This window comes from Sphaeramia orbicularis, chromosome 3 (assembly GCF_902148855.1).
Source record: "Sphaeramia orbicularis chromosome 3, fSphaOr1.1, whole genome shotgun sequence".
In the NCBI taxonomy this organism is placed as follows: Eukaryota; Metazoa; Chordata; class Actinopteri; order Kurtiformes; family Apogonidae; genus Sphaeramia; species Sphaeramia orbicularis.
This window is the reverse complement of record NC_043959.1, coordinates 43413539-43428591: the sequence shown is the minus strand read 5'-3', so window position 1 is coordinate 43428591 and position 15053 is coordinate 43413539. Positions and strand designations below refer to the sequence as shown.

Below are 15053 nucleotides of genomic sequence, written 5' to 3'. Positions count from 1 at the left end.
TAGCCTCTGTTTAGATGCACAGCAACTTTTCATCTTTATCCATTAAATGATGAGAGTTCCCTGCATCATAGTGACCGTCTGTCCGGCGATATTGATTCTCCCATCATCTCTCACTTCCAATTCCATCTCTCCACCTCGAGAGGAGCACTGGTACGCTAAAAAGTCACAGGATTATAGAAGTGTCACCATATTGAAATTGACTTGTAGTGATCCATCAATTAATTACATCCATTCAGATTTTGCCTCTGCAATTATTACTATTTTAATTTGAAGTGCGGGTTTCGTTTCACAGATCACTAATAACATTTGTGGTGTTAAAAATATGGAAATAAAGCACTAATTACCCAGCATTCTTGTTTTTCCAAGTTTCTTAGACCAATAGCTCCCTGAGACGGTGTGGGCAGAACCTACAAAAAAAAAACATAACACCAGGTGGGTACAGGAGTTTATAGATATTCACAAAACAGTGTATATTCAACAACTTTACTGCTTGAGTGCTAAACATCAGAAACTGCAGATGCTGCTGTATTTCTACCAGTAGCTGCTGCTTGTGTAAGATGTTTAGGACTGTACCAGAAAGTACCTTTACTGTGTACTATTTCAGAATAGAAAAATCACAAGGAAACCTTGGGCTATTTGTACTAATAATGATCACAATAAATGTTGAATAATAACATCTCTCCAGTTTAACAGCAGAATTTTGGACCTGAGTGCAAGTTGAGGAATCTAGATGATTATTTATTGTTAATATTTAAGACAAAGTTGGAAAATGATGTGACAGACATAAGATAGAAAGACGTGTGGTCATGATTTAGTATATTTGATAATTTCCCATATGTTGCTGTACTATTCTGGAAACTGTAAAGAAAACATACACAATGGATGGTTATTAAACAGCAGAACATTTCTAATGACAAATCTAAAAATCAAAACATACCTGAATTAAAATTAAAATAAAACTTAAAAAATATTTTCTCTGTGCATACTGTATATATACAAGATAAATCTCTAAGGAAAAAAGAAAATATATATTAAGTAATCATCAACATCATTTATTTATTAATTTTATCATTTTATTGTTACCAGTGACAGGATCCTCAGGAATTCCAGCCCATGGAGCGAAATATCTGGAGTAGAAGTCGTATCCAGGCTGAGAGTCTGGAGATCCTGTTGTCAAACATAGGCATGGTCAAACGGTTACGTAAGGCAAAAAAAAATAGTTCAGATAATAATGAGTCGGCCTACATTTAACTGGAATATAAGTATAATACATGGATGGAAAGGGTATTTCTAATACTTTGAAGCTATGCAAAGACATTTGTCAATTTCAGCCATTTTCACTGAAATCTTTGTGGAAAAACATCTCGTATACATAAGGTAAAAAAAAAAAAAAAACCTACATAAAAAAAATTAGCAAATTTTCAAAAGTTGCTGTTTTCACTTGAAGTTGCCAAAATTAACATTACCATAGTGTCAGGTATGTTGTTGACTGTAACTCCTGCAATTTTGGTGAAAAAAATGAATTGGTCTAGGATTGGGGGATATCAATATGAAGGGAAGTCTGGTTACGTTGGGTAAAGTGGTTATCAAAATTATCTGTCAAGCACAAATGATTTAATATTATCCCAATATCATACTTAGAGTGAATAAGTATAAATAATGTTTAAAACCTATAATCATTAAGGTTGAGATATAAACCAGTGCACTCTTGGGCAAGTAAAGTATGAGACAAAAATGTAAATGTGGACGTCAAATATAGTCTTTTAAAACAATGAAAGTCAATCGTCTCTTCTGTTTTTTGTAGACATCATTTAGAAACAGTAAAGTTGGTTTTAGGACTCCCACATAGTTATATATCAACTACAAATGACAAAATAAGTCTGTCTAAAAGATGTTCATAGTCCCCTGACTGTGCCCACATATAAACATTTACAGAAGATGACAAGTGTTGTCTGTAGTCTGCAAGTCTAACCCTGCTGTTAAATGAAACAAGTCCTAAGACCGTTCAGATCAAGTGTTGGAGTCTAAATGAGCTCCACAAATTAAAATTTCACATTTCATTGCATAAATAAATAATGGTTTCCCACTAAAAACATTCATTTAGATAATCAGTTCATTTGGAGAATTCTTTGCAGTTCATGCATGGTATGTTATAAATTTTGACACTTATGGATGAGGTTCATATTTGCATATTAAATTTCATTTCATTTACCGTATATATTGGGGAATGAGTCACAAGTTGTTATGTGTTGATAATTGTATATTCTTCATTTTCTTCTCAACACTATATAAGTCAGCAAATTGGTTGGCATGGAACTGGAAATATCAGAATGGAGCCACCCAGGGTTTTTTTTTTTTTTTTTTTTTTTTACCTTTCTCTGTCTCTATTTGGTTGTTTATTAAGGTAATGTCATTGATTTGTTTGGTTTGTACATATTCTTTGGGTTTTCAATAATCAGTGGAAAACTTTTGATCTCTCTAGTAGATTCCTTCATCAGTCAGAGTAGATTCACACAGGGGAGATGATGGAGCATCAGGCTCCGGCTTCATTCATTAACCCATAAAGACCCAGCGCTATGTTTGTGGCAGTTCCCAAATGAAGTTTTCCTCTAGATTTAACCTTTCTTAAGTGATTTATCATCATTTATTATAATATCATCCTCTGTATTTTGTGTTTTTTCAGTGAAAATCTGGTGTTTTCCTATATTTAATTCACAGATCATGTAGATGTTCATAAAAACTCAGATTAAATTTGAGGATTATTGTACCAAAAAAACAGAAAACCGAAGAAAAAGTGACTTTTTCCGCAAATATATCAATAACTGAACATAAACCCAATGTCTCCATCCACTGCCATTGATTAAACTTCACGGATTTTACTGGTGAATCAAAGCTGTAGAAGGTAACTGTTTCTATGGTAACTACGAAGCCTCTGAACGTCCAAATGGGTCATATCTGATGACCATGAAAAGATGACAAACTGCCTTTTACACCAATTATTGACATGTATTGATAGGATTAATGGATCAACAGGTATTAAACAGTTTAAATCAATAGATAATTTTTGTTACCAATGGCTGTTTGGGTCTTTATGGGTTAAAATCCCACCTGTACGTGTGGTTTTTAGCTGTGGTTACCTTTCACGGTGACGATTACTCCTCTTATTCGTCCAGTCTTCTCACAGCTCTTAAGAACAGCAGGGTCGACCGTCAGGTTACTTAATTCTGATCTGGACAAGTAGACGTATAAATAGAGCAAAATACAAAAATCAGATTTAAGAAATTAACAAATAGAAAAAAGCAAACAAGGGAAATTAACAGAGAGATGCAAGCAAATGATTTGTGATTCAAAAACTGAAAAGTAAATCTGTTAATTATTTCTAACCCACAATGTAAAACCAGTCAAAAACCAGCGTAGCATTAATTTCTGTTGTAGTGTGTATGTGAATTGTAACCTGTCACAGCTGTCAGCCAGTCGTACCAGAAGTTTCTTAGTTTCTGAACTCAGGTATACTTCCTGAACAGGGAGGTTTCCTACAACAGCCTGCATCACATGTAAATTAAAGATATATATAAGCATGCATACACAAAACACAAGGACGTAACAATCACATTTCTGTAAATTCTACACAGAGAAATGATCATGTGGTGTGAAGTGAGCAGAAGGATCCTAACCAGACAGGTTTCCATAAACACAACATGCCCGTAGTGTACAAACCGTGATGGTGTCGCTGAACTCTTTTGGATCCTAACAAAACAAATACAAGAAAAAAGACAGAAATTAGGTGATGTTATTCATGGAGTCTGTTTGGATATATTAGGACATGTTCAGCTGTGTGTTACATTAATGTTTATCGTGAGACTGATTTATACAGTAGTGCTGAGGGAAATAGACAATATTTAACCTTGTGATGATTAAGCTTTTATGATAATCTGACAGGATAAAATTTAGACACGTTTCAGTTTAGTACATTTGTCATTTTAAGTAACCATCATAAGCACCCACTTGTGCTGGTCATACCCACTTATTTTAAAGGAGAGATATTTTGCTGTTTTTTTTTTATGGAATTCTGCATTTTAAAACATTTCCCTGTGGTCTACATAAACTGCAAATGCTATGCTTGGGTCTGAATTCTTCGTTAATTCAACTCCACATGTCCATCTTCAACCATATTTCTGAGTAATGACACCAGAAAGGTTGTTTTGAGCGCTGGCCCTTTAAATGCAAATGAGTCACTTCACACCCCACCCCCTCCAGGTTGTTGGCTTTGCTGCTCTGTCCCGTTCAGCCACTTGTGTTTGTTAATACAACCAACAACTGAATATTTTAGGTAATCTGCTCGAAGTTTGGACATATTTTCACTGCTGCTGCTGACAAACAATTATGTCGTACTCTGAGAAATGTTCATCAGAAGTCTCGACCTTATATGTGCAAATGTCGTGATGTAACTAGTTATACAGGTTGGGGAAGCAAAATTTACAATATTTTGAGGCAGGGATTGAAAGACAGTGTATGACCGATTAGTTTATTGAAAGTCATGAGAATTTATTTGCCACAAGAAAATTGACATAATAGAAAATGTTTTTATTCTATGTGTCCTCCTTCTTTCTCAATAACTGCCTTCACACGCTTCCTGAAACTTGCGCAAGTGTTCCTCAAATATTGGGGTGACAACTTCTCCCATTCTTCTTTAATAGTATCTTCCAGACTTTCTCGTAATAGTTTTGCTCATAGTCATTCTCTTCTTTCCATTATAAACAGTCTTTATGGACACTCCAACTATTTTTGAAATCTCCTTTGGTGTGACGAGTGCATTCAACAAATCACACACTCTTTGACGTTTGCTTTCCTGATTACTCATATGGGCAAAAGTTTCTGAAAAGTTATGGGTAATAGTGTTAGGTATGATTATGACATCAAAATATGTTTGGTTTCAAAACAATTGACGTAGTGCCTGCTGAGAAAAAACAACTAAATGTTCATTGTAAATTTTGCTTCCCCACCCTGTAGACGTAACAAATTAAGAAGCAATTAAAACGGGTTGTAGCAATCCACTCGATTTTTGCCAAAATGAATATGGAGATAGCTTTGCAGCATCTGGAGGTTTCAAATTCAAACTTTATGAACGGTTAGGGTCCCCAAATACACAAATAAATGTACCAAAGACTAATAAAAGTGGGTTTAGCAAAATATGACCCCTTAAAGTGAGAGGGTATGGGGAAAAAATGACCGTCTTATTTATATAAGTATATGTTAGAAAGAATAATCTGACAGAATGAAGCTGACTGTATTTGATTGAATATTAATCATTATATTGCTCTACCTCTTATGTAGTTCAGGTATATTTCCATACCAAATGTTTATTCATAGACAACTCAAGTCAAATTTGTCATTTCTTCACATTTACACATTATATTGCCTGGTTCTGGGACATTGTCCAGTTTTGTTTTCATACACTGTACCTGCTCGGTGGGTGGGTTGAGGGGAAAGTCCATGACGTAACCATCTCCCTTCCGAATGACACACAGGTCTCCACTCCTGCTCTCAAACACCAATTTACTGTTTACATTATCTGAGAGAAGTAACAGATACAGTTAGTGAGTATAAGGTAAGTTAGGAGGGTTTGTATACATGCAAAAAATACCTTTTTTACATTAATTATTTATTTCTACGTGAAATTACACTTGAATATCAGGACTCCACAGTTACATTCTACTGTAAATTCTAGTCTGATGCATTAAATGGATGTTATGAATCATTCATACTACACCTGGATACTGTCATCTTACTTTGATGCTGGAACAACACTGCAGCCGTGGCCAGAGTGGCATGTCCACACAAATTCACTTCAACGATTGGTGTGAACCATCGAAGGCGAAACCTGGAACCTGTTATTCACAATGCAGCGTCAGACAGGAAATTTAAACATTATCTGCCTGAAAAGTATTGTGTTAATACAGATTATACAGTTCATTATGGCACAGCCACATCCAAAATGTCAAAAGGTACAAATATGCTCTTTGCACAGTAAACTCTGGGTAACTCATGGGCAAGGCAAATTTATTTGTATAGCACCATTCATACACAAGGCAATTCAAAGTGCTTTACAAAGACATAGAAATACATAAAATTACATTAAAATCATAGAAAATAAAACATTAATCTAAAGGAAAGTACAGAAAGGATAAAAATAAAGAAATTAAAACAAGAATAAGAGACAGTTAAAAGAAAAGCTAAAAATAGTCTTGATTAAAATCAATCAAAACAGTTAAAATTGTGAGTTGCAGTGCAGGTATTAGATCTGACAAAAACACACACACACACACACACACACACACACACACACACACACACACACACACACACACACACAAAACAACTTTGTAAATAGTTTACAAAGTACAGGTAGAATTTGCCTGTCATTCTGGCCAGTGGATAACATTTGCCCTCTCAACCAGAAATAGTGAGTTGAGGAAAAATAATAGCCCCAAAAAAAATAAAAAAAAATTGTACCACTTGGTCTTTTTTATACAGTTTATGGATTTTAGTTTGATGAGCAGCTTTGTATTTATTCATGGATTTCTAGCTTTGACTTAGATGTAAAGTAATAATTAAATGTTTGATGTTGGTGATGAAGGGTCAAAGACTTTTTTCCCACTGGCAATGTTACATTTCTTTTGAGTAGACAATTAATTATCAGCTTTTGCTGCTCCAAACCATTAGTATAATATTTGGCCTTTACAAATCCACCATCAGTTGACCGCTATTACAGAGTATCTGATGTAAAAATGAATCCAGTTTATTAAAATGCACAGTGATTCTACTTTAAAAACTTAAATTCAAAAGATTTGTTTGAAAAATGTATACATTTTAAATAGTACTCGAGAACATTAGCCTGGCCTTCATAAGGGTCTGTATATGATACAGTCTTTAACCACAAAAGAATTGGAAGTACAAGGATTTTGGTTTTATTTACATACATTGAAGAGATCTTTGAGCTGTGTGCTGAATGACACTGACATTCCTCTCCATGCAGTTGTGAAAGGATGAGTGTCAGAGCGTTTGTAACTGTCACAGCTCATGGCATTGTTGAAACTGTGTGTTTAACATTGTTACCTATCAAAGTGCTGAGGACAGGTGTTTTTCATGTAGTCCACACATTACTGACGAATATACAAAACAAAATTACCTTACTAATAATTAACCTCTCTACACATATATGTATTAGGTTACTCATTCAATGTCATAAAAGTTAACATTTCTAACCTTATTATTGGTATTGGATTTTACAGTGGTTTATTTTATCTCACCTGTAGTGAAATTGTCAGAGGGATTGAGTCTGGTGAGGAAAGCTGTTTCTGTCTGGTTCATCTCTGCTGCTATCTTCTGATACAGTTCATCACTCAGCTCCTGTTAGAAACACAAAGAGTATGATCAAATATAATGACCATATAATGATCATACAATAATCATACTATGTCAGTGTAGAAAATGAATGTACAGAATAAAAAAGATGAAAGAAAGAGATGGATAAAGGGGTATCTATGCTGCTTAGTCATAAAATATATATACTTTTCTGCCTGAAAATGTCCAATCATCAGATATTTAGAGGAGCATTTCTGGTGATTATTAAACAAACAACTAATACATAATTTAAAAGCACAAAGTTAACGCATCTTGTTTTTTTGTTTTGTTTTTTTTGTTTTCCAGCTGTAGTCTGCAGTGCAAAAACACGCGTGATAGTCTAATATAATAGCCTGAATCTTACTTACATGCATCAGGAGACAAATTGCAGCGACATTTCCCTTAAATGGTAAATTAGTGAAGGCGTCTACAAGAAATACTGGGATCTCCATTCTGAAACTATTAAACACCGAGTTTTCAGTTGCGTTGTGGCACAAGTCGTCTCACAGCTGTCGATGAACTTTGAACCCCGTGTCGTTTGGTTTAATAGTGACAGTCAGGCTCACACAACCCCGTATTGTTCACGTCACAGGCTGTCTGTAGGCTGATGGTTGGCTGTGGGATTTCCAATTCAGTCTGTGGTATTTATATTTAAAGTGCACAAATCAGCCTGATTAAATTAATAGAATCACTTATAAATAAATGTGCAACTGATTACCACTGATTAATAGTAATTTACAATTACAGTTTGCATCACACATTGTTTGATATGTTAGTATTTGTTTTAATATTAGTATCATATATGAAATATAAAAGACATGTTAGATAAGTATGAATGCAACAGCAGCTGTTTGTCACATGTAATCTTTTTCTGTTGGGAACGCAAATCTCGCGAGATTATACCTGAGCGGCTCTGCTGCTGCCACTGTCACCTGAGAGTAGGACAGGAGACCGGGAACAAGAGCAGACTGTGAGACAATTTCATCGTTTTCATGCTTTTGTCACTGTTGTCTTCTTCAGTTCTTCGCAGGAGTATATTTCGTTACGCTGGTCCGGTGTATGGCCTTTGGGAACTGAGCTAGTTTGCCGTGTAGGTTTGACCGCTGTCAGTGTCCTACAGTTAGCTTTAGCTGCTAATGCTAACTGCTAATGTTACCATGTCAGGCTCGTCAGTCTGACTGTAGACGTTAACAGCAGCTAACACAGCTGAGAAATACTCTGCCTTGATGAACTTCGAACAAGTAACTTTACTAACCAATTGAAAAGCTCTTCGTAGTGTCTGCCATGTGTCAAGGTTAGCGTTAAGCTATGGTAACATTAGCGAGTAAACACTTTGTAAGAGTTGAGAGGAGGAAGTAACAAACGCTAGTTTTACCGAAGTATATGTTGCATTAACCTTTATATGGCGTTTATGCTAAATGTTAAGATGCCCCTTCTATCCCTTTGTTGTTCTGGACTATGTAACGGCCATGTTTTCGTTGGTGGCTTTTTTCCTTTGAGTTGAAAAAATAAAAACAGGACACAGTCACTTGGGTTCTTTCTACACTATTATAATCAAAGAGTGTCAAAAAATAATCCTGGATACAGTGTATCATAGAAAATGCAAATTGCCTGCTAATTTTATAGTTGATGATGTTTAGAATTATTATATGTGGCTTTAGAAGCAGATTTAAGAAAATGTATTAATAATACAGTTGTCTTGTCTGGAAAGTGCAGGTATTATCCGATGGTGGTATATTAATGCTGTTAATGTTACTGTTTTGTGGCAGTGAGGATGTCTTTGAATGAGGAGGGTTACGTGGTCAGGATCAGAGGACTTCCTTGGTCCTGCACACAGGAGGAGGTGGCCAGTTTCTTCTCTGGTGAGAGACATGTATATCTTTACATCCAAAGGCAAGGTTAAAACCATTTTAGCATTTGAAAGTTTAAGCATTCATTGAGAAACTTAGATGAATATCCCCAGAATTTTTGTTGGGACGGAAATGGTGACTCACATTTTTCCCTGACTGAATCAGTAGTTGCACACAATTTAATGTATCTTATATATTTTTCTAAAGCAACAGTTTAATCTTTAAAATGTATTCTCACAAACAAGCCCAAATGTGATATTTTATAGGAGCCTGGTACATTCTCTGTCGTGAGCGTACTTGATGAAGAAATATTTAAGAGTAGTCATCCTTTTAAGGTAGTCTAAATCTGATTTATTTACAGATTGTGACATCGTGGGCAACATAAATGGAGTGTGTTTTACTTACTCTAAAGAAGGCCGTCCTAGTGGAGAGGCATTTATTGAGCTGAAAACAGCAGATGATTTTAAGAATGCCCTTTCCAAAGACAGAAAATACATGGGACACCGATACATAGAGGGTAAGTAATGAAAATGTACAACAGAACTATTCAGTGTTCGTTTTGTCATTGTATTTTAATTCTATTGTTTGTATCAATACAGCATTCCTGATACACACACCGAAAGTTTTCACCACTGAAATACCATATGAGTTAGTGTAACAGTTATTTCTCGGTTGTGTCTCACCTTTATTGATTTACTTGTAGTTGTTACAAACTGTTTTGTGTAAGCTGTAAATCAAACTCTGTAAGAACGATGTGTTTGAGTTTTATCTGATTTGTCTGTGTCTGAAACAGTGTTCAAGTCAAACCGTAGTGAGATGGACTGGGTGCTGAAACGTAGTGGTCCTGCTGATTATGACAGCTCCAGTGGCTGCATGCTGAGACTTAGAGGCCTTCCCTTTGGCTGCAGTAAGGAGGAGATTGTTCAGTTTTTCTCAGGTATATGAACACACACATTAACACTGTTCATTCTCACTGTTGATTCCATGAAAGTATATCATTTACAACAATAAAAGCAAGCGCATACATATCGGGAGTAAAAACTTTGGAATGTGATCTGTGTATGTATATATTTTCAACCCAGATTGTCATAAAATTTGTCCAGGTTTACAGGTGAATAACATCAATATCAGTTGACTCGTTTCCTTCCAGTGTCCAAAGTCTAACCTTGAACATGGATTTACAACATGTGTTGAAATTAAACAATTAGAGATTTTTGCAGTTATTCATGCTACATAGTGTTTGTAGAACAATTAAACTTCTCACATTTACAAGCCCTTTTTTGAACAGCACAAGATGTAACTTTGATGTTTGGCATCCTGAAACATCCAGAGTGCTTCCAAATGCTCTTTGAACTTTGCTTGCAGCCAGTGCATTACTTGACATTGTCTTTTCTCCCATTTTTACAAATTTGACCTTCAGTAGGTCATTTACCAGTTCTTTTGGTCAGCAGGGTTATGTATCTGCATTGCCTTGACATGTCCGTGTCTTATGGCCAAAAGGCCTAATGTATGTTTGTTCTTACAGTTTAGTCTTACTGTGTTAACTTGTCTTTGTTATGAAATGTTAGTAATGTTATCACTATATTATAGTCAGGTTAACATATGACTTAGATGTGCTCTCTAAAACTTTCTTAAAGGATGGTATGGGCTGGGCTGGATTGGCTGAGGGGAGACATTATTGATCTGGAGTCAGCACCATGATGCAGCTAACTGAAAGTGATCAAAGAAATTATCATGAATTAGAATTTCTTTCTTTCTTTCTTTCTTTCTTTCTTAACAATATGTACATTTTTTTACTTGTTTGCATTGATATTTCTAAATTCAGTAATAAATTAGAAAAGTTTGCACTATTTCGCCACCCTGACTTTGCTGGCTCCAGGTTGGTATTTGTTTCATTCTCCTGCTGGGCACATGATAATGCAAATTAAATCCTCTCAGATCTCCCTTTTAATCCAGTTTTATGATATAATACAGCTGTTATTTATCCGCTGTGTATTACTGTAAACCTAAAAAGCAGTGGGTGTTGTTCTATCTCATCAGTCTACCTACCGACCAATGTATTTATGTGTGCTTGGGTTGAAGGGTTGAGAATCGTGCCAAATGGGATTACTCTGCCAGTGGACTACCAGGGGAGGAGCACAGGGGAAGCCTTCGTGCAGTTTGCCTCAAAGGAGATAGCAGAAAAGGCTCTGGGGAAACACAAGGAAAGAATAGGGCACAGGTGGGACAGACGGGAAAGGGATGGGCTGGACTGGGATGGGCTTCTCTTAAACAACATATGGGGGGGTCATATTAGAGTAATTATGGTACACAATGATAACATGAGATGTGTTATTCTGTAAATTGGGTGGGTCATGCAGTATGTATTAAAATAAAATGGGGGTATATATTTTAATCATGGTGACATGTTGAATATTGGGGTCAAAGCTCAGCTGTCTAGTCTTTATTTAATGGTGGTGTGATTATTTTATCTCTCAATATACAGTTTATTGGTGGTCACCTTAGTCCTGGGAGCTATTATTAGTTTTATTAGAGCATCAATCGGCTAGTGGACTATATCCTTTCATATTTATGAATAGTAGATACATTTTGTATAAGAGGTGAATAGACATATAGCAGAGGGCAGTGAAGATTGAAGATCTACTCTGTTAAGTCATTAATATGATTAATGCAACATATAAAAGCCCTGTAATGAAATAATGTGGTTGGTACAAATTAAAGTTCTTTTACAACAGCCCTAAGCCCAGCTAACATGTAGAATTTGTTGAGGTTGCTTTGTCAGCTCCAGGTTAAATCCACATAGACCACTAATAGGGACAGATGGTCTGGTATTTTGAGGTTATGTAGAATACTTGTCTTTTGTGTGTTTTCTTCTTTCTCTGTAAAACATGTGTATGTATGTAACCTGAGCTGAACCACTTCTGCACCTTAACCCTCTCCTCTGCCCCCTCACACCCCCACGGATGTCTCATTTTGCAGGTATATAGAGATTTTTAAAAGCAGTCGTAATGAGATCAGAGCCTACTATGAGGTACCTCGACGGGGGATGGGAGGCCAGCGACCAGGACCCTATGACAGACCCATGATGGGGGGACCCAGGGGAGGTTTTTTTGGTCCTGGACCAGGCCGTGGCGGTGCTCTGATGGACACCATGAGGAGTGGAGGTGGCTATGGTGGAGGTATGCATGGTTGCATGATGTTTGCAGGGGTTATTACTGCTGGACAGCATGTGACTGAACAGGATTGGGACACTGTGGTTTTAACGGTTGACTTATCTATTCTTTGACCTGCATATTTGTAACTTCCTTAAGATTTATTATCCATGCAGCTGTTGAAGTTTTCCCATGAGAGTTGTGGAGCAGCTGGTTTCTAGGTTTTCCAAATCTCACTTGGTTCTGTTGCTTTGTGTTGGCCTGTAACCTTAGGTTATGGTGGCTTTGACAACTACAATGGATTCAACAATTACTGTTTTGGCAACGGCATGTTTGATGAACGACTGAGAGGAGAGAGGGGAGGAAGAGGTAAAGTCCAAAATGTATTTACTTTCATTTACCTTGAACCATTTGGTGTTCAGACATGCTTATCTGTGTTTAATAATTGTACCACTGCATGATCACATTTTCTACTTTCAAACCAGTTAAATGAACTTTTGACAGAAGTATCTGACACCTCACTTGTTTCACATAGATTTTAGTTCCAAACATGAAGCCAATATGTCCCAGAAGGCCTTTGTGATCATTTCCATATTTTACACGTGAACTTTGCATGAAACAGACATTTCCACAACTGAAGGTGTATTGTTTCTGTTTCTGTGCAGGGATGGGAGGCCATGGTTACGGTGGTCAAGGTGACAGTGGCTCAGGCTTCCACAGTGGTCATTTTGTTCACATGAGGGGTTTGCCTTTCCGTGCCACAGAGGGAGATATTGCTAAAGTAAGAAGACTCTACTTAACTATAGGTTTCAGACTTAGACAGGAACTCAACTTTGTCCCAGATCTGTGATGTCTGTTGAATGTTGGTAATGCTGTTGTTTTGTTTTATTCATTTTTGTTGTGCATATAGGATTGTCTTTACAGTAAGCATTGAATGTGATGTGACAGTTTAAAAAATGTGGTGATCTGCAGATTTATTTATATATTTTTTTCTTTAATTAACACCGTTATTTGTTTTACAGTTCTTCTCACCTTTGAACCCCCTGAGGGTCCACATCGATGTGGCTCCTAACGGGAAGTCAACAGGAGAAGCAGATGTGGAGTTCCGCTGCCATGAAGACGCCGTGGCTGCCATGTCCAAAGACAAGAACCACATGCGTACGTCCACATTTTTCTTCAACAAAATCACACGTTGATTCTCACAAAACAACTTTTTACAATGCACACATTTCATGACACCAAAGTACTTGAACTGGCTTCTAATCTACAGAAAAATAGATTAGAAAACCAACTTCAAAGCCAAGTATGACTTTGGGGTTTTAGAGGCTGTGTTGAAGACACTGAGGACATTCTTAATGCAGGATTGACTATTGAAAGCAAGTTTCTTTTCCCACTCCGAAACAAATTAAATCCCTTAAATATGCTCTGTTCTCAAAATCCCAACACTTTGTAAAACAGGAACAAGATAACTCACTAACTCAAGACTGATCATGTAATTTTTGGGGTTTTTTTTTTCCCTCCACAGAACATCGCTATATTGAACTGTTTCTCAACTCTACTTCCAGTGGAGCAGCTGAAATGAGTGAGTTTTAATCATCCTCCATCTTTTATATTGTCTACTGATCACTCGTATTAAATAACCCATCGAATTTTGGGAATGCCCATTTGTATTGTAGAGAAATATGTGGGAAAAGGTCAGGTCTGTTTTTCTTATGCGTGTTCATTTATGTGAGGCTATATAAATAATTGTCCATCTTATCACCCTTGCAGGCCGTGGCGGTTACTATAGCAACTCAGGAGGTGGTGGAGGATCACGAAGCAGTGGTTTGCGTGGCGGATACTGACATCATCCTCATTTTCCAGTCCATCCAGATGTTTGTCTCACTTCTCCTTAGACCACATTTACTCATAGCTGGAGAGCTGATCTGAAGTCACTTGTTTAACAGCAGATAAGTATGGGTTTAGAGTTTAACCTCAGATACTTGATGGTGAAGAGCAGAACAGCACAAGTTAAACCAGTGGTGCTGTTGAAGGTCTGGATTATGTGGATACATCTACCAAAACATTTGACTATTGAGAAATTTTTCAAGATTCACACAAATGTCTCCTTGTAAATACTAAAACAGTTTACAACTACTTCTGAAGGACACCCTTGATTTGTTGTACTAATGAGCAAAAACTATTTGGAATAGTATTATCAGAACACAGTTGCTTTGGTTTGGATGTCCAATGTTTTTGTAAAAAAAAAAAAAAAAAGTATAAATAAAATTTTAAATAATTTGGTTTGAATGTTTAAATATGAGGCCCTGAATTCTTTTTTTCTGGCTTAAACTCAGTTTTGTTTGACGTTGTACAGCACTGATTTGAACATGAGTTCAGATCAGCTTTCCTGCTTTAAAAAGTTAAATAAATGTGAGCCAGTGTGTTTTTTATGAATGTTTTCACAGTTCATTACAGAATTTAAAGTTAAGTTGAATATTACATTCTGCTCTTAAAGAGTGGAAGTAAAATAAAGTCTATATTTGAGCTGTAAAATAGCTTATGCGGCTGTTGTACATTTTGCCTAATAAATTTTCTATTTAATTCTCCTTCTGTGTTCCTGTTTTATCTTCGAGCAGGTGTTTGACATGTTTCAGAAAGACACATG

At 36.3% G+C, this 15053-nt stretch overlaps 2 protein-coding genes across 5 annotated transcripts; one reads left to right on the top strand and one right to left on the bottom strand.

The window, feature by feature from the left end:
- Positions 1-22: 22 nt before the first annotated feature.
- Positions 23-7963, bottom strand: LOC115437979 (phenazine biosynthesis-like domain-containing protein 1). Its single transcript, XM_030161407.1, has 10 exons — positions 7773-7963; positions 7311-7410; positions 5790-5888; positions 5463-5572; positions 3718-3747; positions 3455-3543; positions 3138-3229; positions 1084-1167; positions 345-407; positions 23-155 (listed from the first exon to the last, which is right to left on the bottom strand). Exons 1-10 carry the CDS (start codon positions 7854-7856, stop codon positions 43-45), a joined length of 864 nt encoding a protein of 287 aa, XP_030017267.1. The 5' UTR covers positions 7857-7963; the 3' UTR covers positions 23-42.
- A 323-nt stretch (positions 7964-8286) lies between these two features.
- Positions 8287-14994, top strand: hnrnph3 (heterogeneous nuclear ribonucleoprotein H3 (2H9)). 4 transcript variants are annotated; one of them, XM_030161368.1, is made up of 11 exons: positions 8287-8374; positions 9174-9266; positions 9616-9771; positions 10048-10191; positions 11337-11475; positions 12234-12433; positions 12680-12775; positions 13072-13187; positions 13429-13564; positions 13932-13988; positions 14177-14994. In XM_030161368.1, exons 2-11 carry the CDS (start codon positions 9179-9181, stop codon positions 14248-14250), a joined length of 1206 nt encoding a protein of 401 aa, XP_030017228.1. In that variant the 5' UTR covers positions 8287-8374; positions 9174-9178; the 3' UTR covers positions 14251-14994. The 4 variants fall into 4 exon arrangements, with proteins under 4 accessions (XP_030017228.1, XP_030017246.1, XP_030017236.1 ...); XM_030161386.1 differs by having other exon boundaries at positions 13932-13989; positions 14168-14994; XM_030161376.1 differs by having other exon boundaries at positions 8368-8494.
- The last annotated feature ends 59 nt before the right edge of the window (positions 14995-15053 follow it).